Source organism: Caretta caretta, chromosome 20 (genome assembly GCF_965140235.1).
Source record: "Caretta caretta isolate rCarCar2 chromosome 20, rCarCar1.hap1, whole genome shotgun sequence".
NCBI classification, from domain to species: Eukaryota; Metazoa; Chordata; order Testudines; family Cheloniidae; genus Caretta; species Caretta caretta.
This window is the reverse complement of record NC_134225.1, coordinates 2818761-2846215: the sequence shown is the minus strand read 5'-3', so window position 1 is coordinate 2846215 and position 27455 is coordinate 2818761. Positions and strand designations below refer to the sequence as shown.

Below are 27455 nucleotides of genomic sequence, written 5' to 3'. Positions count from 1 at the left end.
GAAGATGCTAGAAGCAGTCCCGTGGGATTGCTCCAGCTACAGCCGAAAACTCTCCGCAGCCCTCTGCCGGACCCTGAGCCCTGGGAGCAGAAGCGGAGCGGCTGAGTTTAATGCAAAAACGAATCCGGGGCCGGGAGCACGTGAGATCTCTCGGTAGCCCCCTTCCCTTGGCGAAGCTCCCAACACAGCAGTGAAACGCCGTCTTACGCCAACGTTGGTTTGTTTGCCGGAGGGCTGCTGGCTGCTTGGGGCTGCTGCAGGGAGTTTTGTAGCCCTGAATGTTCCTGGTGATGGGAAGTGGGGACATGGCCCCTTTTCTCAGAGCCTCCATCTGTCAGCGTCACGCAGGCCGGGAATTTGCACCGTGGTTTCCGCGTCCACTTTCCTTCCACCGATTTGAGATTCGGTTGCTTTCGCACCCGTTCTGCCCCCTTCTGGGGGACGGGGGTGGGGGGGTGGGGCTCTTCATGTGCTGCTCTCCGGCTCAGCTTGTTTTCCATCCAACCCTCCCTCACCACCGCCCCTCCACCCCCCAGTCAAGGAGCTTGGGTACAATATCCCCCACCTGGCCTTGATCCCTGCCTGGTGTCTGGGTGCATTATACCCAGTAGGCGGGGGGGAGATCCTGTCCCCCCCCGGGCAGCGGTTCCAGGTCGGGGCACTTTTAACCCTTTGGTGTCTCGTCTCTTCTCTCCTCAGAAATGGAAACGAACAACCATTTTAACTTCCCTGGCCTCCCCTCTGTCCCCACTGCCTCAGGACTGAAGCCCGCACCTTCCTCAGGGGACAGCCCCTACACTAACGGGTCTCCTATCAACTTCCCCCCGCAAGGGAAAGGTGAGTGCATGGAGGGGGGGCTGGCCTCTGAGTGGGCTTGGACCCTTTGGCCTGTCCACCCTTCAGAAATAACCCTCTACTGGTCTCTAGCACCCTGGGGTGCTTAACAAACCGCAGTGACCACCCCCCACTCCTGCCAAGTCGGGGATCTCCACTGGCTGCACAGTGAGTCAGTGTCTGATGGGGGGGGAAAAGAACCCAGGAGTCCTGGGTTTCAGGCCTGCTGCTCTCGCCCACTAGATCCCACTTCCCGTGCAAACCCTGCATCATTTTGACTGGTGCCTAGCGTCCTATCAGCATGTGGTCAGCGGGTTCGCTGGGGGCTGGGATCCTGGACGCAGGGGCTGAGCCAGTCCCCAGGGAGGAGGGGGTGCACAGGCTAGGGCAGGACCCGATCCGGCCAGGCCATCCTCTGGGTGGTGATGCTTCCCTTGAGAGAGCAGGAGGTCCCAAGGAGTTTGGGGGGGGGGTGCTGAGGGCACCCCCTGCTGGAGTGGACGGAGCCCCCGTGCAGCAGAAAGAAGGAAGCCGTGTCTAGACTCCTGTCCCTGGTCCATGGCCAGCCAACATGGGGGTTGGCGTTGGGTTCGCTTCAGCGGGAGCAGGACTGGACCGTCTGGTTCAGGAGACCCAGGAGCTGAGAGCAGCAAGGTGGGGCTTGGAGGGGGCCGGTCGCCCGGTCTGCCCTGGGCCAGGGGATCCTCCTCCCAAGGAGGCAGCCACTGGAGAGGAACAGTTATCCCGGTTTGAAGGCAGCTGTGCCATGGGGCAGACACTGGGCTGGGCGCAGGAGAGGAACCCGGGTGGTGTGGGGGGGTGGGATTCTGGCTGGGTTGGAGTGGATTAGCTGGGGGGATGGGGCTCTGTTTGGGATTGCTTCATCCTAGAAAAGAAACGACTTGCCAGAACGGGTCTTTGCATGGATTTGGCTGGTCAGCTGATCTCGCCAGCAGCCCAACCGAGGGCCAGCTAATCCCCGCGGGACTCCAGCGCTGGCTCGGACACCGGGGCCGCTCGGCAGGTTTCACCCGGACCTCCGCATTCTCCCTCTCCTGGGGACGTTTGCCGGGGCAAGAGCCCCCCACCCCCACCCCGGCTCGCAGCCCCCTGCGTTTGGAGCCAGAGCTGCCAAACTTCCCGCGTCCATGGCTCTGGGTGGCTCGGATGCCAACGGGCGGCTGGCCGCGTGGTTCCTGTCTACAGCGGGTCTCCGAGGCCTGCTGCTCCTGGGACAGAGAGGGTCCCAACATACGGGGCATAGTACCCTGCCGCAGCCCATGGGGAGGATCTGGGGGAGACACCTGGGCAGCTGGGGAGAAATCAGACAAACCCTCCTACCTCCCCAAGGCCCCGCTTTGGGCTGGGTGACTTGCTTGCATGGGGCTGGGGGGTCAGTCTGCAGCCGGCCTCCTCAGCGCCCTCCACACTGTGATCTCTAGGGGGCTGAGGAACCGGACGGCAGGACCTCATCTGGGTTGGGCGAGGTGTTCCCCGTGGACAGCCCTTCTGTGGCTTCCTGTTCCCAATTGCTGTCCCAGGCCTAGAGTTTCTGGGGCGGGGGGGTCTGTGCCCCACACGCTTTAAGCTCTCTCTGGGAAGATCCTTCATCCCTGCTGCACGCCTGCTGGCTTCCCGCCCTCGCCTAGGCTCTTCCCCGCGGAGAGGAAGGCCGGGATCTCCCCCCAACCCCCCCAGTCCGTGTCCCCGGCACAGCCAATTAAACAATGGCTCTGCCTTTCCCTCGGCAGGCCTGAATGGCGACGTGAACGGGAATGGCTTATCTACTGTATCTCACACTAGTACTTCAGGGACCTTCGCTTCTGCCGGGCACTCCCTCGACGCCTCCGCCCTGCCCCACCCATACGACTATCTCTGGAACTACCCGCCGTACCAGCCCGGCGGCCTCAAGGAGACCCCCGGCGTCTCCCAGTTCTCCGGCCTCGGACAGTACCCGCTCAACGGCATCCTTGGGGGCGCCCGGCCGGCGTCCCCGGGGCACAACACTAACCCCCGGGGGGCCCAGGAGTTTTGGTCCAACGGCACCTCTGGCTCCATGGGGCTGAGCTTCGATTCGCAGGAGCTGTACGACTCCTTCCAGGATCAGAGCTTCGAGCTTGTGCCAAACGGCGCCAGTGGTTTCTACGCGGCCTCCCAGCCCTCCCCCATGCTGGGCACCGGCCCGGAGGGGTCCTTGGCGGCAAAGGAGATGCCGCCTGCCGGCGAGGAGACCGGCGCCGCACTCATGGGCAGCAAGGAACTGGAGGAAACGCAGCCGGGTGAGTGGGGGCAGGGGAGGGTCATGGTTAAATCAACCCCCCTGCCTCCCCCGCAAATCCCTGCTGTGGTGTAGAGCTGCCCTGAGACTGCTCCGAATTGGGCCCCCTGCACTGCGTGCCAAGGGCTTTTTCAGCAGTGGTGGAGGGAGCCCAGCAGCGCTGCCTGGCTCCCTACCCACGTTCTGCACTTGCAGACACATACCTTCCCTCCCCCCCCCCAACGTGCCCAGGGAATTCCCCAAGGGCAGGGGTTGGGGATCAAGCCCATGACCTGGGAGAGGGTAAGGAGGGGTGCACCGGGTGGGAGGCTCCCCCTCCCAAAGGAGGGAGGAGACGAGTCGGCAAACTTGATGTGTTGCGAACAGGGCTGTGGAAAGCACGGTCTGGGGGGGTGGGGACCAGCAATTGTGCCATGGGGGAGGCTGCGGCATGAGCCCTGCTGAGCTGCCCATAACCGACATCCTGCCCCAGTCCAGGAGCTGCCCAGGCAGCATCTGCCTGGCTTGGCTGCCCGGGACCCGGGGCTGCTGACGTCAGCCCTATGCCAGCACCGGGGCCGCCCGGCGCTCCGCTCCTGAAGCGGGGTCCCTCCTGGGGGTGCTGGGACTGTGGGGGGGGTGCCGACACCTGTGTCGGGAGGGGGACGGAAGGGTTGTGTTAACGTATTCTCTTTGGGGTCGGGGGGGGGGGTCCGGTCGTGTCTAGACCTGCAAATGTGCAGCTACAACAGGTCCGGGACAGGTGTGGAACCGCTCAGCCAGGAAGCTTCCGTCTTATCCCCGGACACCGCTGGGAGCTGCCTGGGTGACACCTCTGCCATCGCCGGTCCCCTGGCAGACCCTCCTCTCCTGAGCGAAGACCCCCTGGAGCCTTTCGAGTCGCTGGCTAGAGGTAGGGAGGCTGGCGGCCGGCCCGAGAGGGTGGACCCCCTTCCCCAGGAGGTTGGCCTGGGGTGTGAAATCGGCAGAGGGCGGGCGGGTGGGGGCGGTGATCTGGAGAGGGCGGGGTGGGCATCACGGGTGGGCGAGTTTGCAGGTAACGTGAGCTGCCTTTTTCTCAACACTGGGCCCACTGGCGCGCCGTGCCCCGTCCGTGGGGAAGCTCCCAGGCCGGCCGGCTGCGGGACCAGAGCGCGCCGCTCGCTCGGGGGGCGTGAGGTATTCAGAGAGCCTCTTCGATCTGGGGTGAGGGGTGGAGGAAGTAAGGGGGCAGGTTCGTGAAACAGGCTGGATCTCGACCAATCAAAGGCTCTGTCGGCCTGCGCCCTGTTGCCCCGCTGGTGTTGCGGGTCTGGGGGGTCAGGCCGCTGGGAAGTCTGGCGCCGAGGGCGTCGTTGAAGCTGCTGACTATTTGCTGGGCCCCATCCCAGTCCTTGAAAAATGTCCCTTTCTGGTGCTGGCAAACTCTTCCCACCTCCCTTTGGCCCGCCAGTCGGCCCCAGCAACGGTGTCTGGTGTCGGCTGTGGGGCTGAGACCCCCAGGGGCAGCGCTCCAGGTTCACGTAGTTTCTAAGTGCAAACTTCCTCCCCTAACCCTGTCAGGTCAGCACTGGGGGCAGGAGTGGGGACACACACTGCCTCTTATACCCCTCTGGCTGTGGAATCCCGCCCACTCGTAGGCGGAGCCATGAAATCTCTCCCAATAGGGGTGGGGTTACCGGGCCTGGCTTCCTTGTTTAAAGGGCCAGGCTTCCTTATACACAGTCACCCAGCCCAACTCGCTTCCGGGATGGTTATTACACAGCCATCTTGGGTTTCGGTTCCCAAAGGAGCCGGGGGCGTGGCGAAATCCATTAACCCCTGGTGTGCTGGAGCCAGCGAAATCCGTTAACCCCTGGTGTGCTGGAATCACGGGAAGTGCGCTCAGTGTGGGTTTAACTTCCCAAGCAGACACCCACCCCACCCCAGCTGCTCCCCGGGCACGACCCTAACCACAATGGGGTGAACACTCGCCCCCCCGGTAGGACGCGCCTAAGGCATCTTGCTCCGATTTCCCCACCCCGCAGACCCAGGGACCGGAGATCTCTACGAGATGGACAACTCCCAGCTGGTGAACGACAAGTCTTCTCTGGAGGCTGCTCCGGACATCTCGACCCTCGACTGCTCCGAGAGCCCCTCCCTGAACAACTCCAGCTCCTTCAGCCTGCTGCCGGACGACAGCCAGGCCCCCTCGTCGCTCTTCGTTAGCCCCGTCTCGCCCCCTGTCCTGGGGGAGGCCGTCTTGCAAGGTAGGGGGCGTCTCTGGTGCGGAACCGGCTTACAAGTGGCTGTAGGGCCAGACCGGGCCGCTTTTGCAAAGCGCACAGCTGGTGGGGACTACGTGTCCCAGCAGACGCTGCGTCATCTCCAGCCCAGTGGCTCAAACTTTCTTCCGGGGAGGTGGGCGCACGGCGTGAGGGGAATCCTGCCTAGTGTTGTGTGTTACGGCAATGCCTGGGAGTCCGAGACCGGGGCCCCATGGTGCTGGGTGCTGTACGTACCCGAAAAAAGACAATCCCTGCCCCACAGAGCTTCCAAGCTCCGGTTAAGAGGTGGATACAGATGGCCGGCGTACCCCCAGGGAAGTGGGCCTGTGGAAAGCCGGGGGGTATTGAGTGGGGGGGTTGGTTCTAAGGGCTCCAGCCAGGGGAGAAAAATCCCAGAGGAACCATGAACAGCAGCAAGGCTCGGGGTCTAGGATTTTAGAAGGGGGCGTATTGGGAGCCCCAGTCTGGCAGCCGGCCTCTCCAGTTCTGCAGGGAGCGTGGCTCAGCGGTTACAGCAGAGGTGATGCGGCACCGGGGCTGCCGTCCCGGCTCGGCTGCAGACTCGCCGCATGACGTGACAGGGTTTGTTTCATCCTGTCACCCCCTCCGCCCCGAAAGGGGAGTCCCAGGGCCTGCCCATGGGTGGGGGGGCAGAGACGAATCACTGGGATTGCCTCGAGTGGGGGGACACAGCATGGGGTGGCAGCCTGGCAAATAACCCCAGCAGACAGCGTATCCCCCGCTCCACCCCAGCTGGGGTGGTCCTGCCCCACGAATCTCTGTCCCTCCCTGGTGTTGCAGACAGCAGCTTGGACCTGCAGGACGGGGGCGACCCAGGGGAGGAGGATTCGGAGTCTCTGGAGCGCAGCCCCCCGCTGGAGCCAGAGTCCCCAGCCGCCTGTCTGGAGCCGGAGGAGGAGGAGGAAGAGGAAGAAGTGGCTGAGGACAGCTGCCTGGAGGCTCCAGCCGCCCCGCTCAGTGCGTCAGCAAGGGGTAGGTGAGAAGCTGTTCACCCCCGGCTGTTCCAGCCCCTTCCCCTGCCCCCACCCTGGCCTGTAAGCGAGCAGCTGGCGCGCAGTGAGTGACTGGCCCCCTGTCTTGGCAGGCGAAGTCCCCCGCAGACGGATTGCCACGGTGGAGGAGGTTCGCTTCCCCCTGCAGCACGGGTAGGTGGCGCCCGGGGGCTGGTCCTGGAGCAATGCCGGGGTGGGGGACGGCCAGCGCTCCGCCCAGGTGGGTGCCGGCCACTGACGGGCCTTTCCCGCGCAGGTGGAGGAGGGAAGTGCGGATCAAGAAGGGCAGCCACCGCTGGCAGGGGGAGACTTGGTACTACGGGCCCTGCGGCAAAAGGATGAAGCAGTTCCCGGAGGTGATCAAGGTAAACCTCTCTCCCCGTCAAGGACCAGGGTGGAATCCCTCGCCCGTGGCCGTCGGGAGGCTGGCGTGGCGGGTTGGAGCAGGCAGATCCCTGCTGCTGGGTGCCCCCATGACGATGCCCAGTGTCGGCCGGGGGGGGGGGGTTGCCCGTTGTGCTGCAGAGGGGGGTGTCCCGGTGCCTGATCAGCCCCATTTGCCTTGTCTCTCCCCCAGTACCTGAGCCGGAATGTGGTGCAGGACGTCCGGCGTGAACACTTCAGCTTCAGCCCCCGCATGCCCGTTGGCGACTTCTACGAGGAGCGGGACACGCCCGAGGTGGGCACCTTCCCTAGGGCGCAGGCTGCAGCCAGCTCTGCCCGGCCACGGGGCCTGTTCCTCTCTTGGGAGCGGGGTGGGTAGGGGCGGAGGCGAGCGCCCGTTTATTGGGGATGCGCCCGAGGCGCAGGGTTTGCAGGGCCCGGGGCCCCATGGCTTTGCCAGCTGGCAGGTCGGAGTCCCTCCCGTGCTCCCCGGAGCCTCCCTGCCCGGCTGGTGCCCTCGCCATGGGCGAAAAGGAGACTTCCCCAGGGGCTCAGGCGAGCGGGCATTGGGGGATCGGGTCAGGGCTTGGTGCGGAGACCCAGTGGTGATTTGCAGCTCCCCCCCTCCCATGCAGGGCTTGCAGTGGGTGAAGCTGACCCAGGAGGAAATCCCCTCGCGCATCCAGGCCATCACGGGCAAGCGCGGGCGCCCCCGCAATGCGGAGAAGGAGAAGGCCAAGGCCAAGGAAGCGCCCAAGGTGAAGCGCGGCCGGGGCCGGCCCCCCAAGGCCAAGATGGCCGACTTGCTGAGCAAGACCGATGCCCGGCTCCTGAAGAAACTGGAAGCCCAAGGTACCCTGCCCCGCGTGTCATGCGGCCCCTGTGCTCTAAGGGAGCTCATCTACTGGCCCCAATGCGCCGGCCCATTCCCATTGATTTCAGAGCAGGGACGGGGCTGCTCAGCATCACTCTGGATCCGGCCCCACCCTCAACCCGCTGCATGCCCCAGCTGCAAAGGCACCGTCCAGGGAGGAGTCCGGCTTAGACGCTGCCAGCTGGAGGGCGTGAGCTTGGGCCTGCTCAGGCAGGCTGAACCTAAAACTTCAGCCTCGCTAGTTCTGCCCAATCCGTTCCATTCAGTGCAACCCCTGGCCCGTCTCCCGTCTCCCCCCACCCCGCAACTTGCTCCCGTCCCCCCCATCTCGGCACACGCTGCCGAGTCGAATGGCAGCTTCCAGGCAGCGTGCGCTCCCAGTGCCGCGTTCCTGGCCACCAGGAGACACGAATTCTCCGCCAGGTGACACCCACAGCTCAGACCTGCCCCCTCCAGCGGGGCGAGGGCCTGGAGAGGCCTGTGTGGCTGCTGGGGCACGGGAATCCAGGGCCAGGGAGCTGTGCCCAGCCTGGGAGTGGGGTTAGGGGTGCACGTTCCCCCCCAGCTGTGCCAGACTCCACCCTTGAGTCTTCTCTCTCCCCCGCCCCCTCGAATTTGCAGAGGTGCTCAGCGATGAAGAGAAGCTGAAGATGAGCAAGATCAAGAAGAAGATGAGGCGAAAGGTACGAGCGGCGCTGGGGAGGGCTCCCTGGTCCGTTTCCCCTCCATCTGGGGCACCCAGTCGGAGCTGGGAGGGTATCCCCCTCAGTCTGGGACTCCCCTCCCACCTGAGCTGGATTTCATCCCTTCTAGGCAAGGAACAAACAGAAACAGGAGGCCAAAGTGCCCAAGCCCAAGGAGGCCAAGAAGAAAGCCAAGGTGGGTGTGGAGGGCCCTGTTTGGGGGGGCAGGGGGGAGACACAAAGCTGGGGGAGGCTGCATCCCTGACTCGCCCCCGTGCCGGTCGCTCTGTCTGTCCCCCAGGCGAAGAAGGAGAAGGCGCGGCCGGAGAAGCCCAAGGAGAAGGGGCGGCCCAAGGAGAAGGGGCGGCCCAAGGAGAAGGCCAAGGCTGTGCGGAAGGTGGACAAGAACCTGCTGGCCCAGCGGCGGCTGGAGGAGCGGCGCCGGCAGCAGATGATCCTAGAGGAGATGAAGAAGCCCACGGAGGACATGTGTCTGGGCGACCATCAGGTTGGGTGAACCCCCTGGCGGGAGGGGGGAGATCAGGGCCCCCCACCCCGAGGCTAGCGCCCGTCTGGCTCTGCAGCTTTGTGGGGAGCGTCCCCCAGCTGCCCCGGGCTCCCACGAGTGGGTCAGGTGTGGGCTCCCCGCAGGGCAAGGGCTGAGCGAGGCCCCCGCCGTGCGGGGCACGGGGCCTGGTGCCTCTTGCGCTGGCCCTTTGGGGGTGGGGAGGCCAGTATCACAGGCCTGTGTGTTGGGGGGCCGGGGGGAGGAAGAGAATCCATGCTGAAATCTGGTAGGGCCCTTGCTCCACCCACTAGGCCCCGCTGACCAGCCGCTCGTCTCTTTTCCCCCCCCCGCAGCCCCTGCCAGCCTTCTCCCGCATCCCCGGCCTGGTCCTGCCCAGCGGGGCCTTCTCCGACTGCCTCACCATCGTGGAGTTCCTGCACTCCTACGGCCGGGTGCTGGGCTTCGAGGTGCCCCGGGACGTGCCCAGCCTCTGCACCCTGCAGGAGGGGCTGTTCGGCGTGGACGACAGCCTGGGCGAGGTGCAGGATCTGCTGGTGCGGCTGCTCCAGGCCGCACTCTACGACCCCGGCCTCCCTTCCTACTGCCAGGTACGTGGCCGAGCCCCCTGGACTCGGACTGAACGAGGCGGGCGTGGGGCCGGGGAAACCCAGGTTCCGTTTCTTGCCCGGCCCCACACTTCCTGCATGAGCTGGGGCATTGTGCAGCCAGGATCCCGCCTCCCCCGTATCCCAGCAAAGACCCTCCCCTGGCCCCTCCTCCGCTGCTTTAACGCCTCTCCTCCTCCTCCTCCCCCCCAGTCCCTGAAGATCCTCGGGGAGAAGGTGTCCGAGATCAGCCTGAACCGGGACACCGTCTCCGAGATCCTGCGCTGCTTCCTCATGGCCTATGGGGCCGACGCCGACCTATGCCACGGCCTGCGGACCAAGCCCTTCCAGGCGCTGCCCCCGGACCGCAAGGCAGCCATCCTGGCCTTCCTGGTCAACGAGCTCAATGGCAGTGCCCTCATCATCAAGTGAGGAGCGGGGGCTGGGCGGGGCCGCTTATGCCCTGCAGCCTTGGGGGGGTAGGGGCTAGAACCGGGAGCAAAACCCAGCTGTTGCCTCTCACAGGGTGATACAGGCCAGGGAGACCACATATCCCAGCGTGCATTGGGCCGCCGTGAGCCTCGGGAATGGTGCAGCCCAGGGAGACCACATATCCCAGCGTGCATTGCACCGCCGTGAGCCTTGGGAATGGTGCAGCCCAGGGAGACCACATATCCCAGCGTGCATTGCACCGCCGTGAGCCTAGGGCCGGTGCAGGCCAGGGAGACCACATATCCCAGCGTGCATTGCTCCGCCTTGAGCCTTGGGAATGGTGCAGCCCAGGGAGACCACATATCCCAGCGTGCATTGGGCCGCCTTGAGCCTAGGGCCGGTGCAGGCCAGGGAGACCACATATCCCAGCGTGCATTGGGCCGCCTTGAGCCTAGGGCCGGTGCAGGCCAGGGAGACCACATATCCCAGCGTGCATTGGGCCGCCGTGAGCCTCGGGAATGGTGCAGGCCAGGGAGACCACATATCCCAGCGTGCATTGGGCCGCCGTGAGCCTCGGGAATGGTGCAGGCCAGGGAGACCACATATCCCAGCGTGCATTGGGCCGCCGTGAGCCTCGGGAATGGTGCAGCCCAGGGAGACCACATATCCCAGCGTGCATTGGGCCGCCGTGAGCCTAGGGCCGGTGCAGCCCAGGGAGACCACATATCCCAGCGTGCATTGGGCCGCCGTGAGCCTCGGGAATGGTGCAGCCCAGGGAGACCACATATCCCAGCGTGCATTGGGCCGCCGTGAGCCTCGGGAATGGTGCAGCCCAGGGAGACCACATATCCCAGCGTGCATTGGGCCGCCGTGAGCCTCGGGAATGGTGCAGCCCAGGGAGACCACATATCCCAGCGTGCATTGGGCCGCCGTGAGCCTCGGGAATGGTGCAGCCCAGGGAGACCACATATCCAAGCAAAAAGAAAAGGAATACTTGTGGCACCTTAGAGACTAACACACTTTTTTGAGGACACAGACTAACACGGCTGCTACTCTGCTACATATCCCAGCATGCATTGGGCTGCATTGAGCCTGGGGAATGGTGCAGGATAGGGAGACTACATATCCCAGCGTGCATTAGGTTGCCTTGACCCTAGGAATGGTGCAGGTCAGGGAAACTAGATATCCTATCATGGTTTGAGCTAAGCGCTCAGCGGGCTTGTAGACAAGAAGTCCCAGAATGCAGTGCTGCCATCTGGCTCTGAGTGGGAAGCTTTGCGCCAATCCAGGTGGGAGTGTTGCATGCTGGGACTCGTAGTCTATGGGCTGTGCTCCGCCCGCCCCAGCCGTACACGCTCTGAACCGTTCCCGAGCACGTGATGGGCAGGGACTCAACAGGCTGGGCCTGGAGGCGAGATCCAGCCCTGGCACCCTGGTGGGTGTTGCTCCTTTGCCTTCCCCAGGGGGCACGGGGCGGGGAGAGGTCCGGACGGGACTACTCTGCGGGTCTCCCCCTAACTCAATTCTGGGCTGTCCTTGCAGTGAAATCGACAAGACTCTGGAGAACATGTCCAACTACAGGAGAAACAAATGGATCATCGAGGGCAAGCTGCGCAGGTGGGTGCTCCTGAGGGCTTCGGGCGGCCGGCTGGGTCGGGGAGGAGGCTGGGAGCTGGCTGGGGGCAGAGTTTCTGGGCAATTGATTAGCCAGATAATGTCAACTGCCTGCCTGTTATTCGACCAGAGTTAAATATTCCAGCGAGATGCCCTGAAGTAGGCGCTGACCTACCCTTGCGATTGCATCTTTCATCAGTTGGAACTTCATTTCAACACATTTTCCGTTCTGAGCTCGAGTAGCTCATCGTTTGGAATGAAGCACCAATGTCTAAGCTGGGATGCTCAGACCTCAGTGGTTCAGGAGCCAAATTAGCGCTCCGCATTGCCCAGCAGAGCCACCGCCGTGTGAATTCATTGGTCCATGGACTAGAGCGCTAGGTACTCCCTATTTAAAGAGTATCTAGTTTTTATTTCTATATGATTCTCACCCAGTCCGTCATTCTGCTGTATTATTCTTTCATAACTGCAGTCGGTTAAGAACATAACAAAAGCATCCTGACGGGCTGATACTTTAGACGGGTCAATAATTAAGTCACACGGTGTTTTAATGTCGTGTGTCGCAGAGAGACGCGGGGGAGACACTGAAGAGCCACTTGCGGCTCGCGAGTCTGTCTGGGGATCGCTGATCTCGGGCGCAGCCTGCGGGAGGCCATGAACGCCTGTGGTTTATAGTTGGAATAAGTCAGTGCTTTAAAATATTGGGCAATTTTTGATTGATGAACTGACCGCCTATTTTAGGATCAGTTAAATGCCCAGCCTTACTTCTGGCAGAGAAATGTATGGGGTGGGGGCAGAGGGGCTCCAGGCGTCTTGGTGAACTGGAAGGAGGCTGTACGCTGCTGAATCCGCTCTGCGAGGGCAAAAACTGAGCTCCCGGCCTGTTGGATCCAAACTGTGCACCTGCCCTCCGCCCACGTGGGTACCCGAGGGGCGGAAGGGAGTCGGTGTCCCCGGCTGGTGCTCAGGACGCTCCCTGTGTGGCTCGGCAGGTTGAAAATCGCCCTGGCCAAGAAGACGGGCCGCCCGGAACCCGAGATCACGGGCCTGGACGAGGGGCCTAGGCGGCGCAGCTCCCGGCTCCCGGAGGAGACCAGGGGCCTGGAGACAGAGGAGGAAGAGAGCCGGGGCCGGAAATCCCGCAAGGATGAGGAGGTAGCTGCGTGGCAGGGCCAGGCCCCAGGCGAGGGGAGTGGGGATGTTTGCCTCTGGCTTTTGGAGGCAGTGTCATTTTTAGGGGTTCAAGCAGAGGCAATGGGGGAGACAGGACTGCTGGGTTCTTGTCCCAGCTCTAGCACTGGCCCGTGCAAGTCTCGTTCCCTGGTGCCTCAGTTTCCCCAGGGGCGCCATGGGGCGACAGCACGAGGGTGAACCAGAGCTGCTGATGTTGAAGGGGTTAAAGGAGGGACTGTCCTCTCTCTTCCCCCCCCCCCACCCATCCGCATAGGGGTCCCGTATGCAGAGCCGGAGGAAGGGGGTGGGCATTCACTCCTCCTGTCTGTCCCATTTTTTCCCGCTCAGGCCAGCATTCCCGCAGCCAGCGTCCCCGAGCTGGAGAGACAGATCGAGAAGCTAGCCAAGGTAAGGCTGGCCAGTGTTGGGGTGGGGAGCTTCCGGCCTCTGGCTCTGGATCCCCCGGGACAGCCCCCAGCAGACGATACCTCCCCCCGGTTCACCCTCTCTGCCCTCTTTCCCCCACCCCCACAGAGGCAGATGTTTTTTCGGAAGAAGCTGCTTCACGCTTCGCAGACGCTGCGGGCCGCAGCACTGGGCCAGGACCGCTACCGCAGGCGGTACTGGGTCCTGCCCCACCTGGGCGGGATCTTCGTGGAGGGCTCCGAGGCAGGTGAGCTGAGTCGGGGGCCTCGTGGGGAGCGGGGGCTGTTGGAGCGGAGGGGCTTGCATGGCTCTGATCTCTTCCCACACCCCCACCTGCAGCTACGGAGGAGGGGCCCAAGGACACGGAGCAGGAGGAGGAAAAAGAGGCAGCCCCGGAGATCTCCCCAGTGAAGAAGGAACCGGTCACGGTGCCCATCCCTGGCCGGCCAAACTGCCCAGCCTCCCGGGCGCGGGGCCGGCCGCGGAAAAGCAAAGAGGAGCCGGCCCGGCCGGGCGGGCCCAAGCCCCCGCCCCTCAATGGGCTCCTGGAGGACTCAATGCCCCCCTGCCAGAGCCAGCATGACCTGAGCCAGTCGGCCTTCCTGTCCTGGCTGAGCCAGACGCAGTCGTCCCTACTCAACGGCTCAGTGCTCACCCCGGACAGCAGCCCCGGGAAGGGGGACCCCAGCCCCCCTGCCCCCGAGGTGCCCGCCCTGGAGGAGAGCTTCCCAGAGACAGCGGAGAAACGGGGGCCCTGGTTCAACCTGCTGCCCAGGACTCCCTGCCATGCCGCTGCCCCCCTTGCTACCTCGGAGGAGGAGCCCCACTTGCGAGCAGCCCCCCAGCCTCACAGCCTTCACCCCGGGGACCAGCCCAAGGCCACGGGCAGGCAGGTGAGAGCTGGCAGGGTGCCTGGGGCCACTGCTGGAGTGGGCGCGAAAAGAGTTAGTGGAATGGGACACGGGTGGGGGGGCCTAGCAATTCCCTTTGGCAGGCGCCTGACTCGCTGTGCCCACAGGGTCAGCTGGCACTGCCAAAAGGACCCTCCCCTCTGGCCCCTGTAGGTGTCGCTCTAAGCAGGGCTGGAAAGCTGCCCCATCCTCTTCCCTTAGCCCCTGCGGCAGGATCTGGGCCCCAGGGAGGGGTCAGGGGAACTGGCTGGCGCCTGGCGGATCCGCGGGGTGCCTGGGCTGAGGGTGTGGGGCTGAGTCCAGGGAGGAGTAGGGTGGTGGCTGTGAGGGGAGGAAGGGTGGGCAGGAGCACAGACGAGGCCCGTGGGAAATGAGGGGAGCTCTGTGACATGGGTCACTTGGATTCCGAGCCCCGGGGGGCTGGAGGGACTGGCTCGGGGGGGGGGGGGCGGCAGGGCTGGGGTGAGGGCTGTGCACCCGGCACCTCTCACCTGCGCTGTCTCTCTCCTCCCAGCCAAATGGCCCTGTGTCTCCCCCCTTCGCTTCCACGCCCGTCCACGCCAGCCCCAGGGTGCCCAGCACGTGCCCGAGGGGCCGGGGCGGACCTGAGAATGCCCAGGAGCCGCCGGGGCAGCCCAAGCGCCGGGGCCGGCCCCCAACCAAGTTCTTCAAGCAGATTGAGCAGAAGTATCTCACCCAGATGATGGCACAGCCCGTGCCCCCAGGTGAGGATCCCCCTGCAGCTGAGCAATGCCCCCAGCCCTGCTCTTCTCTTCTCCCCCGGGGCAGCCCAGTTCCCCACCTGCCACTTCCAGCATGGCTTTTTCCCCCAGTGCCACCCTCTCTGCCCATCCAGACTTTCCTTCCTTGCCTGGGGGTGGGTGGGTCCCCCTCTTGTGTCTTTCCCCCAGCCTGCCGTTCACTGGGGGCACCCAGCCTCGGGTGAAGCACAGGGTGGCAGGAGACCACGTTCGCCCACGTCTTGATAGAAGGCAGGGAGCTGGGTTTCGGTGCCAGCCAGGACTCCTGGGTCCCGTTCCCTGCCGTGCTGCGGGGTGGTGGGGATTGTCGGATCGTCTCCCGTTCCTTGCTGGGGTCCCCTTCCCCTGGGGTCCCCCCTCCTCCGGCTCAGCCGGCTCCCTCGCTGCCTTGCAGAGATGCAGAGCGGCTGGTGGTGGCTCAAGGACCCGGAGGAGCTGGAGGCCATGGCCCGAGCGCTGCACCCGCGGGGGATCCGCGAGAAGGCCCTGCACAAGCATCTCACCAAGCACAAGGAGTATCTGCACGAGGTCTGCGCCCGCACCTCTGCTGGTGAGGCCGCGCCGGCGGGCGGGGGGAGGTGGGGGGGCGGGGGGAGGATGCCGGGTTGTAACCCTGCCTTTCTTCTGCTCAGATCCCATCTTCCAGCCCCAGGCCGCCGGCCCCCCCGTGTCTCAGGAAGCCTTGGCCCGGTGGTCCGTGACGGAGCGGGCCTACGAGATGGACCTCGCCCTCCTGCAGTGGGTGGAAGAGCTGGAGCAGCGGGTCCTGATGGCGGATCTGCAGATCCGGGTGAGGAGCCTGGCCCCCGCCCTGCGCCCCCCGCTCTAGCTTGGGAGAGCTAGAGGGTGCTGCGGTTTGCACGCCTCCTGGGTGCTGCAGGGCGCACCTGGTGCAGGGGATGGGGGCCCTGGCCCAGGCGGCTGCCCGGTCATTCCAGCGAACTCCTTCCCCGGGTCCGGCTGCCTTGCCCAGACTCCAGGGTCCCCCCGCGGGGCTGTGAGCTCAAGAGGTTGGCACCTGGATGAATGACCCCAAGGCAGCCCCAGGTGCTGCTGGGTAGCTGGTAAAGCCGGCTGGCATCCGTGCAGGGGATCCCGGCCCCCCTCTAAGTCTCTCCCTCCCCCCAGGGCTGGACGTGTCCGAGCCCCGACTCGGCCCGGGACGACCTGCAGTACTGCGAGCACAAGGTGGGGGCCCTGGAGGACATCACCCTCAAGAACCGGCGGGAGGGGTTGCCCCCGCGCCGGGAGGCCACCAACCCCCTGGACCTGGCCGTCCTGCGGCTGGCTTCGCTGGAGCAGAACATGGAGCGACGGTACCTGAAGGAGCCGCTGTGGCCCCCGCATGAGGTGGTGGTGGAGAAGGCCGTGCTGAGCAGCCCCGAGGCGCTGGACCTGGGCAGCACGGAGATGTAAGTGCCTGGCCCGTGAGGGGGCAACAGGGGCCTCCGGGACCAGACTCCAGAGCACAGGCTGGGAGCCCGGACTCCAGGGTTCTTCTCCTGGCTCTGGGATGGGGGTGGGGTCTAGTGGGTTAACGCAGGGAGTTGCTGGGTGCCAGGACTCCTGGGTTTTCTTCCTAGCCATGCCATTGCCTTGCTGTGCGGTTTGGGCGAATCCCTGTCTTTCCATGCCTATGTTTCCCTCTCTGGACAACCTGGTCAGTAGCCCCCTCCCCAGGGCTGGGTGCGGGGTGGCAGTGAGGGTTACTTAGCATGTGACCAGCTCCCCGTCAGGGCATCCTCCATGTGCCAGACTGAGTGTCCGTCCGTGCCCCCCCAGCGCTTACGAGATCACTCCCCGGATGCGGACGTGGCGCCAGACCCTGGAGCGGTGCCGGAGCGCAGCCCAGGTCTCCCTGTGCATCTACCAGCTGGAGAAATCCATCGCCTGGGAGAAGTCGGTCAACAAAGTGGTAAGGGGTTGGGGTGGGGTCATGCAGGGAAGAGGTGGAACTCCCCGCTGCAGGAGGGAGAGTCGGGGCTGGAACGCTGTTGGGGGAGCCATGCTCCCAGTGCAGAGGCAGGGAGGGGGTCAGGGCTGGATGGGCCTAGTAGGGTGAGACATAAATGCCCGGCTGGGCTGGGCTCCTGTCGGGGGCTGGGGGCCTCTCTCAGCCCGCCCACCTCGCATTCCCCTCTCCCCCTAGACGTGCCTGGTGTGCCGAAAGGGGGACGATGACGAACACCTGCTGCTGTGTGATGGCTGCGACCGCGGCTGCCACCTTTACTGCCACCGGCCCAGGATGACGGAGGTGCCGGATGGGGACTGGTTCTGCTCCGTCTGCGTCTCCCAGGTACGCTCCTGTGGGAACCCAGCTGGCCTTCGACCTGTGCATGGGCTGAGCCTGGCTGCCCCCCTCACTGAGATCTTTCTGAGGCCAGATAATGCCCCCTCTCCCCTACCCCATTCTCAGCACGGTCCCCTGCTGGGAGCCAGGACTGCTGGGGGGTGGCTGTGTGACCTCGGAGGAGCGCCTCCCCTTGTGCCTCAGTTTCCCCAATGTGCAGGTTGTGGGAGGGAGCGACCGGTCCCAGCGGGTGACTCCCCCAGTCTCTCTTTCTTTGCAGGCAGGAGGCGAGTATTACAACGACCCCAGTTCGCCCAGGCGGGGCAAGAAGCGGAAAGGCGGGCGTCTTTTCGGGGGGGGCTTCCCAGAGGAGGAGGAGAGCCCCGGGCGCCGGGTCCTGCCGCGGAGGCGTGACACCCTGTCGGTGCCCCGCTACTCAGGGGAGGGCCTGTCCCCCTCCAAGCGGAGGAGACTGTCCCCACGGGGCCAGAGCAGCGACTTGACCTTCTGCGAGTACGTACCCTGGGGTGTGCCCCCCAGCTGGGGCGGGGGCCTGATGAGGGGGGTCATGTGCATGTCCCAGCTGGGGGGCGGGAGGGACACTGTACACCCCAGTTTGGTATATGTCCCTTCCCTTCTGCAGGATCATCCTGATGGAGATGGAGTCTCAGGAGGATGCCTGGCCCTTCCTGGAGCCCGTCAACCCCCGGCTGGTGCCCGGCTACAGGAAAATCATCAAGAACCCCATGGACTTCGCCACCATGCGGACGCGGCTGCTGCGGGGCGAGTGAGTGCTGGGGTGGGGGGCTCTGCTCTCCTCCTGGGGAGCGGGGGGCTCTCTGCAAGGAGCCAAAGGGAAGCATGGAGCTTGTGGGCTGGTGCCATGCGACCCTCCCTGGGCCGCTTGGCCCCAAGGACTAAGAACCTACCTGCACCCATCTGGCTGTGTGGGGCTGGCATGGGGGCCTCTCCTCCTTCTTTCCAGGGGCTGGCAGGTCACTGCCCAGGTGTCGCTGGGCCAGAGGGGCAACTGCTGTTGTGGGGGGAGGATAGAGGGAAAGAGCCAGGATGGGGGATGGGGTGGGGGGTCAGGCAAGGGGGGAGGGTGGCGGTTGTGGGGTCAGAGGGCAGGAGATCTGATCCTGGGAGCACAGGGGACCAGACACCCCGAGACTCTGTTCCCTACTCTTGGAGGCTGCTGTGATCCGGGCGGGGGGCACTTGGGGGTGACTCAGTCCCTCTCCCCCCAGATACGTGAGCTGCGAGGAGTTCGCTGCCGACGCCACACGGGTGTTCGACAACTGCCAGACCTTCAACGAGGACGACTCGGAGGTGGGCAAGGCCGGGCGCGCCATGCGGAGCTTCTTCGAGAGCCGGTGGGAGGAATTTTATCAGGGAAAACACGCTCCTAACCCGTGAAGCGGGAGCCCGGGGCTTGTGTGGGGGGACGGAGCCCCCCTCCCTCCACGCTCCTGACCTGAGACCTGTCTCGGGTGGGGTGGGGAGAGACACCCCGTCCCCCCTGCAAAAGAACTGACTCCCCAGGAGCCGATCTCGCTGCCTGCTGAATTCCCGACGGAGGCTGGTCCTGACGTGGCGTGGAAAAGGCCCCCCCACCCCCACCACCACCAGGGGGCTTGGGGTAACGGGGCATCTCCACGGTCCAGCTGCTCCCTTCCCCCCCCACCCCACCCCCCAGCCACCTGGACTCACGGACTGTGTAAGCCAAAAAAGAAAGAAACCGGGCGATCGCTCGTCGGGTTCCTTTTCTACTTCGCCACCGCCCGACCCGGCAAACGAGGAAAGACCCCCCCCCTTGGCTGGGAGTATTTAACATAGCAATAGTTCGTAGTGAACGTGTATGAGGACAGTACCGCTGTGCGCTGTCCCTGAGGCATTAATGGCCAGTAAAGTGAACTCAACTCCTCGAGATTCGCGTCGAGCTTCACGCCCGGACCCGCTCGCAACGACACTGAGACGTGCTGCTTCCACACACCCCTCCCCCCTGCCTCGCTGCTTCCCTTCCGGGACCTTCCCATGCCTTCCTTCCCTCGCCCTTACCTTCCGGGACCTTCCCATGCCTTCCTTCCCTCGCCCTTACCTTCCGGGACCTTCCCATGCCTTCCTTCCCTCGCCCTTACCTTCCGGGACCTTCCCATGCCTTCCTTCCGGGACCTTTATACTACCTCCTTCTCTAACCCTAACCCTCTTCCAACCCCCCCCCCCAAAAGGCCCCTCCCTCTCCCGAATCAGGCCCTACCCTGGCAGACCCTTTAGCAGCGGGTGTCCCTCTGTTGTGTCCCCCACCCACCCCCCTCTGGGTCAGAACCTTCTCTCCTGTTGGACTGTCCCTTCCCCCCACCCCTATTATCTGTGTGTGGGGGTCGGTGTCTGACACACCCACAGGGCCCTGGGCTGGGCTGAGCACGGCCTGGAGCTGGAGCTGGGGGGGGCGGTGGTTCTGCGGGGGGGGTTCCTTCCCTGCCTCTGCTCCTCAGCAAGAAACCCCCCAGCCCCAGTGCCCTGGGCTTGTTCATGGGATCCCAGCCTTACCTCGGACCCTGACTGTTTGTGCCCCTCCCCTGGCTGTAGGGCTTGTGGTGTTTCCTCTTCCTTCAGCCCCCCCTCGCTCCCCAAGCTGGTGGGTTTGCACTCCATGGGGGGGGCCCAGCCCCCCTACCCCACTGGGTGCTCTTCGCAGGCAGCACGCATCCCCCCCTCGCCGCAGCAAAGAACCGGCAGGGGGAGCAGGGCAGGACCCCTCCCTTTGGGCTGGTGGCTGCCCCACAACGGGATGCGGGGGCCAAAGGGGTGGTCGACACCCCCCCCCCCCAAGCCCCTGAATGGCTCAGCTGGCACCAAGGACTCCGCTGCCCAGTGTACAAGCCCCGCCCCCAGCTCGTGGGAGGCCCCGCCTCTACTCAAGGCTACATTTCCCCCCCGCCCTCCCCAGCACCGCTCGCTGGGCCTGGGGGACCTTGGGGGGCCTTTGGTGAAGGTGCACTGGGGGCGCTGGCCAACCTCGCAACCTGCTCAGGGCAGGGGAAAGGCCCCTGGCTCCCGACACTGCGGGGAGCCCGGGCCCCTGGGTCCAAATGGGGAGTCTCTCCCTCTGCCCCGTGACCCCGTCCTTGGCTCGGGTGCGGGAGAGCTGGAGGTGAAGGCTTGCTTCTCCCCCCGCCCCCCCCAAATCCTCCCCAGCTGCCTAGGGGGGCTAGGCACCCAGCTTAAAATGAAGGGGGGTGGGCACTCGGTTGCTGCATGGATTAGCTGCAGCCTGCGCCCCCCACCTCCCCAGTATTGAGGGTAATGTCTGCTGGTGAATGCTGGGGGGGGGCAGGGGCCGGCCAGGCCTTATCTAGGCAGGGGAGGCTGAGCTGGGTTCTGTCTAACCCCCCCCCCCCCCCCCCCGGCCTGTTCTGTTTGGAAATAACTCCCCCCGCCGATGGCCCCCATTAACCCTTTGCTCATTCACTCTGCGGCCCTTGCTGGTCTCCCCCAGGCCTTTCTGGAAAGTGGGGGTGGGGGGGGTCCCTTGCCCTTCCCAAGTCTTAAGCCAAGTCTGGGGATGGAGAGTCACGGAGCTGGAGTGATGGTGTGGTAATCAACCCCCTGGCTGCCCCCCAGCTCCTCAAACCACGATATTACGGGTACTCGCTTTGGGGCAGCTGGCGGACGGGCCCCAGTGGAGCCCCCTTCAGAGTCCAGTCCGGCTGTGGGACAGCTGGGGCACCGCCCCCCCCCGCCCCCCAGCCTGTCCTCCACTCACCACAAGCACTGAAATCAACCAACCTACCTTGGGGGGGGTGGGAAGCCCTGCGATGGAAGCAGCCTCTGTCATGCATTCCCCCACCCCCTGCCCCTCGTCTTTAAAAAGTAGCCTTGTTTCTATCAAATAACCTCAAACCCTTTTTATGTTGTTTTTTTGCTTTGAAAGAAGAGGTGGATTTGAAGTCTGTTTGAACTGACTTTATATTATGCATAAATATTTATATTTTATCTAAATAACGGCGCGGTAACAAACTTTTTTTTGTTTTTTTGGGGGGGGGTTGTTTTTTTTTTTTTACTATTTGGGAGCTGTCAGGTTTCTGTTTTGGTTTTTGTCATGGGCGAGTTTTAGAGTCTCTGTAAGGGTGTGGTGGTGTTGGTTTTTAAAAAAATTTTTTTTCCCTGATAAGACGCCCTGAATTGTAAACCCTCACCCTCCCTCTTAGCCCCTGCCTTCCCCCCCCCCCCCCAAATTAATCCAGATGTGTCTGAAATCCCGCCAGTCCATGCTTCCTTACGGGGGATGCACCAGTGGGTAGAAATCCGTTCTGGACTAAGTAAGAGAAAGGGTAAGATGTGGAATATATTTTATTTTTTAACCCTTAATGAGTTGGCTTTGGAAATTACATTTTTTTTTGAGGGGGGGAGTCTAGAACTGGCCCTCCCTCTCCCCTCCCCCCCCCATCTCTGTCTGATCAAACAGGAAGAACCAGCCGCCCTAAAAGAAAGATATTCTCACGTTCCCGGTACAAGGATCCGGACTGGCTCTCTTTTATATAGCCCAGCGTGGTGGTTCAGTGGCTTTTTGATAATGTACAGGTTTTGTGAATTTAAATTTCTTTCTTTCTATATTTTTAGGACCAATCTCATTTTTAATAAGGTTTAAAGGAAAAAAAAATATTCTAGATTAACTCCTGTTTGTTGCCATGTGATGTTCCCACAAGTGCAGCCGTAGAGAGTGCTTGTCAAGTTGCGAGAATAAAAACAAACCCACGTTTGATAGAGACGGCGGCGTCGGGGGTGTTTCTGGTGGGGGCGGGCGGCTGGGGGTGGGGGCAACAGCTCGGCTGGCTTTTCGGGGCCGAAGTTTGGCCTTCGTGTCGGGAAGGCGGAACGGGGATTAGGCAGAAGCTGTGCCTAAGAGAGTTAGGAGCATGGAGTCAAAGGGATGTGAGCTGTAGGAAAAAAATTCCTCCTCTCCCTGTGGTTCTCCCCCCCCCGCACCCCCCCAGTTTGGTAGGAGTAGAAGCTCATTTTATTAGAAGGCATTTAAAAATTCCCCAGGAGCCCCCTTCCCGCCTGAGCCATATCCTCCCTCGCCAGCCCCTGCTGGAAAATCTCATCCCCAGGCTTCACTAGCCGCGCAAGGAAGCAGGCAAAGGACCATACGGCGGCCTTGCCCAGATCTTGCCCTGGTGTAACGTTTTCTTCGCTCCTCCAGGCTGAGCACGGTTCCACGGGGTGCAAGGGGCGCGTAGCCCCCTCCCTAATTCCCTGGGGTGGGGCTTGGAGCACTCCCAGGGTGGGGCCCTGCACCAATACGCAGCTGGTGGGTAAATGAGGCTGTTACCGTTAGAAAACTCAGCTCAGCTGCCTAGGGGATTCAGGCACGCAGTCCAAGGAATGGAACGCAGGCCTCTGCCCCCCCCCCCCCCCAGCTTCCTGTGCCCATGCGGCCAGGCGTTGGTGGCTCCCACCCGTGTCCCTTTCAGCTAGCCCCCGGGCCACTGGCGGGGGAGCTGCTGCTGCAGAGGGGGCTGGCTGGCTGCCTGCACCCGCTGAGTCATGCCTGGGCAGCTGCTTCTGACGCATCTCCGCCGGCCTCCCTGCCCGCCCCCTCGGCTTGGGAACGCAGGGAGGGAGCCTGGCAGCTCTGGTGCCACAGGCCCCAGCTGCAGCCCCCTGGGCCGCGCGAGAAGGGCCTGGTTCCCGCTGCTGGCTCCCGTCTCTCCTGTGCTGAATTAACCCAGCTGGAGTAGGGGTGAGCCTGGGCCCTGCTGTGACATGAGCACGTTCGGTCTCAGACCGCTTCCAGAACAGCACCCGCTGCAGCATGACCCCAGGGTCCCGGCTGGTGAGCGCTGCCCTGGGGCAGAGCCCATGCCGGGCTGCAGAGGAGTCTTGAATACACTGTCCCTAACCACCACCACCTCCCCCTCCCGCCAGAGTCACTGGCGCCTACCCTCAGCCTGTTCCTGGTACCGGGAGCATCGCCCAAGCAGGGGTGCTATGCAGGGCGCTGCGGGGCAGCTCAGCACCTGGCCCTGACGTCCTGGGCTTCGACAGTTGCTCTGCCAGGGTTAAATGGTTTGTTTGTTTTCCTGGGCAAAAGATCCAACCAAAACCGCTGGGGAAACGGACACGCCCAAGCTAACGGTGCTCCGGCCTAGACGCGGCTGGGGCTCCAAGTCCCAGGCTGACTTGCTCACCCTGGGATGTGTTTCCTTACTCTGGACAAACCCTTTGCTGATAAACTGGCCCTGACTCCCCCACCCCCATGGCTTAAGAACAAAGAAACAGCCTCAGTGGATCAGCCCAATGGTTCAGCTAGTGCTGTATCCTGGCTCTGACAGCGGCCGGTGGCTGATACAGCGTCCCTTGGCAATGAGTTCCACAGGTTGTGCATCATGTGACTAACGTTGCCAGAGAGCGCCCCCTGGTGCTGGAAGCCAGAATTGCTGCAGCTGCACTAACCTACCAGGCCTTTCCCAGGCAACCGCCAAACCACAGAGGAGACTGAGCCAACTTTCCTTTTTTTCTTTCCCACCTTTTTATTTAAAAACAAAAACTTCCCCATGAGCCGAGTGGGAGCTCCATCAGAGGCGGGGAGGGCGTGGGGACACAAGCCCGGCTGGAGCACAGAAGCGGGAAGAATACAAAACTAGAAACCTCGAGATTTTTTTTAAAAAAACCCAAAACTTAAAAACCTGTACAAAATGCTCCTTGGTATAAATTAAAGGGTGCTAACTCCTGGGGGGGGGGGGGGGGGGCGGAAGCTGCACAGGGGGGATGGCAAAAGAGGTGGTTGGTTTAGTGTCCCCTTTCTCCAGCAGGACCCAGGCCCCTGCCCAGCAGTTATGGCCCCATGCAGGCGCCTCCCTGCCTCGAGCCAGCGCTGGGGCTAGCCTGCAGCCCTCTGCTCAGCCCAAGCCATGGCTGTCCTGGCGCTTGGCCCCCCCCTCCCCACGCCCACGGGGCTCACGTGTGACTTGGTGCCTGCTGGGATGCCCGCGGCCGCAGGGGTGGGGCCGGCGCCCACAGCTTGGGCAATGCGGGGCGGATTCTGGGGCTCACAACTGCTGCATCTCCAGGCTCGGAGCTGCCAGTTTCAATCGGGGGGGGGGGGGGGGGGGGGGAAGCAGCTGGCATGGGCTCAGCCCCGAGGCCTCACGGCTCCCCCCCCTTTAACCTCAGGCGTGAGCCTGTTTTGTTTTTGGCGGCCCCTCTGGCCAGCATCCCCGGCCTGGCACCCAGCTCCAGCCTGCGCGGGATCTGCTTCCTCTGCTGGGATTAAACCCCAGACTGGGCTGGTCCCGAGGCAGCAGGCACCAGCCTCCCGGCTGTGGCTTGCCGTCCCCAGCCGCCAGCCACCCGGCTGTGGCTTGCCATCCCCAGCCGCCAGCCATGCCCATGGCCTGGTCTTTAATGCAAAAGGCTGTTTTATTCTCTCCCCCCCCCCGCCCCCCATGTGGCATCCCAGCACCAAGGTGTCTCCCTCTCCCTCTTTGGTTAGCTCCCAGGGTGTGGGCCCAGGTGGGCCCCCCACTCCCCGCCCCAGGGAATGGAATAAAAAAACAACCAGCGGGGCCCTGTCTGGCGACCAGGCACCCCTGTAATTAGCAGCAACATGAGGTTTGTGAAACCATGAATGCTCCCCCCAGGGGCGGGGTGGGGGGGCCGGCGGAGCGTGGGGAATGGGCCGCGGCGTTTCACCGCCCGTCGGGGTGCGATGCGCTGGCGACGGGGCGAGGTAGCTGTGTAGCCAGGGGCAGGGAGCGCCGGCTGTAACAGCGAGCCGCAAGTGGGCCGCGGAGCCGGCTTCAGGAGCTCCCAGAGCTTCACTGGCGGGGGAGGCCAGGAATCCTGGGGGTGGGCTAGGGGGAGCCATGCTGGGGGGTTGCTAAGCTAGGAGCTGCCAGGCCTCAGGGACTGGCACAACTCACGGATGTGTGGGCAAGGGGTCGGGGGGGGGGGTGTCTCTTGGGGATAGAGGGATCCAACGTCAGGCCCAGGCTGTTCCTGGGGGAGATGAACGCTGGCCGCCCCGCACTACACCCCGAAGTGCAGGGGCTGGATCTCAGGCAGGGGCCCATCAAGGCACAAGGCTCAAAATCCAGCAGGAGTCCTGCCCATCCGGGTCCCTGCTCCGGCAGTGGGGCGGGAGGGGGCGAATGGCCTCTTAGTGCCCTGGCCTGACCACCAGCCAACTGGCCACCCCTCCTGCCTGCGCCAGGCACCCAGAGTGGGACCCGCCTGCAGGGGCCGGCCTTGGCCCATGGCTAGGCTAGGACTGCAGGGCCCTGTGCCCCCCAGCAGCCTGTGCCAGGGGAGACCCCACAGCCTGGTGCACCCCGAGGCCTGGAAGTGCTGGAGTGTGGCAGGGCCAGAGCTGAGACTAGGCCCCCCCCCCGCTCCCCAACTCTCCAGCTGCTTAGACACCCCCCCACACTGCTCCCTCCCCCCTTCCTAGATACAACATGGGTCTGCCCCAAGACACCCCCCAACACGTCCTCCAATGAGTGGGTGAACAGAGGGGTGGGCCAAAGCAAGGCAAGGGGGTGGGGGGGCAGGCAGGCCAGCCAGCAGCCCCCCCGCGCCCGAGGGGGCAGGAGACCCAGCTCAAGGCAGAGGGGTTGCTTTTAGATTTCACTGCACTTTTTGTGGGTCCTCCACTGCCCCCCCCGCCTGTCAAGGTCCATCCTGTTCCCTGACCCAGGCCTGGCCTCAGCTGCTTTGGTTGACACCTAGCATCTCCTGCTGCCTGGAGAGGGCCTGGGTGGGGGGGGCGGGGGTGCTGATGCTGCCCTGATGCTGTGGGGCGGCACCGGGGGGCCCGGGGCTCTTTGGTTAACGGGACAAAACAAAACACTGAACCTGGCTCGCTGGCCCCCCCGCAGCTGGCCCAGGGCTGCAAGTCCCAGGTCTGGCCTGTCAGGGACTGGCAGGGGGTGGGTGCACACAAGGGGGGGCAGGGACAGGAGGTTTATTGACTGGGGGGGACTGGCTGAGGTGTTTGGGGGAGGTATCTAGCTGGAGAGGGTAGGGGGAGGTGTTACCAGGGCAACATATTGGCCTATTTCTACGAGCCCCTGCTGGAGGCGCCAGCTGCTCTGGGCACTTGGCAATTCTGGGGCTTCCCCCCCAGGCCCCCATGGACAGGACCCCCCCCATCTCAGACGCAACCCGCAGGCCTGCGAGCTGGCAGGCAGGGGGTGTCCAGGGGCTGCACAACCAAATCACCCCAAAAAAGCAACTCCACAGAAAAAAACCCCACACTTAAACCTTCCTCAAATCACCCGCCCCCCCCATGCCACACCAGTGCCCCCCCCCATGCATTCACGTCACAAATCAATAAAATATTTTTAAAAAACCTGCATCAAACAATTTCAACCGAAGACACCATCACGGCCAGCAACGCCAACCCCCCCCAGCACTAGTGTCAGCAGGACCCCTCCCCAAAGGTGGAACTTAACGCCCAGAACATGAACAGCAAAACCCACAGCTCAACCCCCCCCCCAACCCCCCCGCACCGGCCAGGGGGCTGGGAAACAACCAGGGAATTTGTCTTCTATATTTTTTTTTAAAAAAGGAAACTTACCAAAAAAATTCATGAAAAAGAACAAAAATCTTCAAACGCAGCCATTGTGGGAGGGGGGCAGCCACAGCCTGCGGCTATCTTGGGGCTCCCCTGGGGCTCCATCCCCCCTCCCCACCCTGGGGGCCGAGATCGGCCCAGTGCGTCGGAGCCTGTCGGATTTCTGCACCGTTCCTGAGGCCCAAGAACCGGATGCCGCCAAGTCCCAGCGTGGGTTTGCTGCGCCCACGGGGCTCCCCGGGTCCCGGCTTCGAGCCCAGCGGCACCAGCACCAGGCACCGCAATGCAGATTAAGGCACCGCAGTTTGCACGGGGTGGGGCCAGGCGAGGCGCCGGACGCCTGTGGATTTGGGCATTTTGGAGGCCAACCCCCCTTGCCGATGGAACCAGCGGAAAGCCGGGGCTTTTATTTAGAATGGGAGGGGCTCGTGGGCAAGAGCGGGGCTCAGCATGCATTATGTGGGGCAGCCTTTCTGCCCCCCTTTCCTCTGTGTTGGCACGTTTGGGCCTTAGTGTCTAGGGAGGAAAGAGAGAGCCAAGCTGCAGGGCCCCTCACCCTTCGGGGCTGGGGCTTGCCAGGCCAGTGCTGGGCCACCCCCAGGAACCTTGCAGCTGGGGGGGCGGAGGTAGCGTCTGCTGTTCCCTGCCCCACCCCAGGCTGGCTGGATGCCCCCCTGGCTTCCTGCTGTCGGGACGGCCATGCGGGCAGCCAAGGGGTGAACAGGAGATGGGGTGCTGGAGGGAGGGTGCATTGCCCCAGGGAGGAACGAACGGATCCCACCCTGGGGGAGATTGACCATTAAAGTCGGATCTCCTGGCCCAGGCCCCCCCAACCTTGCG

General features: G+C 63.7%; 1 protein-coding gene across 2 annotated transcripts in view; it reads left to right on the top strand.

Moving 5' to 3' along the window:
- The window catches only part of BAZ2A (bromodomain adjacent to zinc finger domain 2A), a 34599-nt gene extending 12793 nt beyond the window's left edge, over positions 1–21806 (top strand). For both annotated transcript variants that reach the window (XM_048832391.2, XM_048832389.2), the window contains exons 2-29: positions 700–837; positions 2586–3113; positions 3819–4004; positions 5119–5340; positions 6160–6351; positions 6464–6524; positions 6628–6736; positions 6949–7050; positions 7391–7607; positions 8251–8312; positions 8443–8508; positions 8614–8820; positions 9174–9428; positions 9639–9853; positions 11400–11474; positions 12464–12626; positions 12993–13052; positions 13179–13317; positions 13410–13963; positions 14496–14706; positions 15137–15292; positions 15375–15532; positions 15871–16154; positions 16525–16657; positions 16892–17038; positions 17313–17545; positions 17676–17819; positions 18283–21806. In XM_048832391.2, coding sequence (XP_048688348.2) covers positions 702–837; positions 2586–3113; positions 3819–4004; positions 5119–5340; positions 6160–6351; positions 6464–6524; positions 6628–6736; positions 6949–7050; positions 7391–7607; positions 8251–8312; positions 8443–8508; positions 8614–8820; positions 9174–9428; positions 9639–9853; positions 11400–11474; positions 12464–12626; positions 12993–13052; positions 13179–13317; positions 13410–13963; positions 14496–14706; positions 15137–15292; positions 15375–15532; positions 15871–16154; positions 16525–16657; positions 16892–17038; positions 17313–17545; positions 17676–17819; positions 18283–18451 — 5184 coding nt within the window. In that variant the 5' untranslated portion in view covers positions 700–701 and the 3' untranslated portion in view covers positions 18452–21806. The remainder of the gene's footprint in view (positions 1–699; positions 838–2585; positions 3114–3818; positions 4005–5118; positions 5341–6159; positions 6352–6463; positions 6525–6627; positions 6737–6948; positions 7051–7390; positions 7608–8250; positions 8313–8442; positions 8509–8613; positions 8821–9173; positions 9429–9638; positions 9854–11399; positions 11475–12463; positions 12627–12992; positions 13053–13178; positions 13318–13409; positions 13964–14495; positions 14707–15136; positions 15293–15374; positions 15533–15870; positions 16155–16524; positions 16658–16891; positions 17039–17312; positions 17546–17675; positions 17820–18282) is intronic.
- Positions 21807–27455: the final 5649 nt, after the last annotated feature.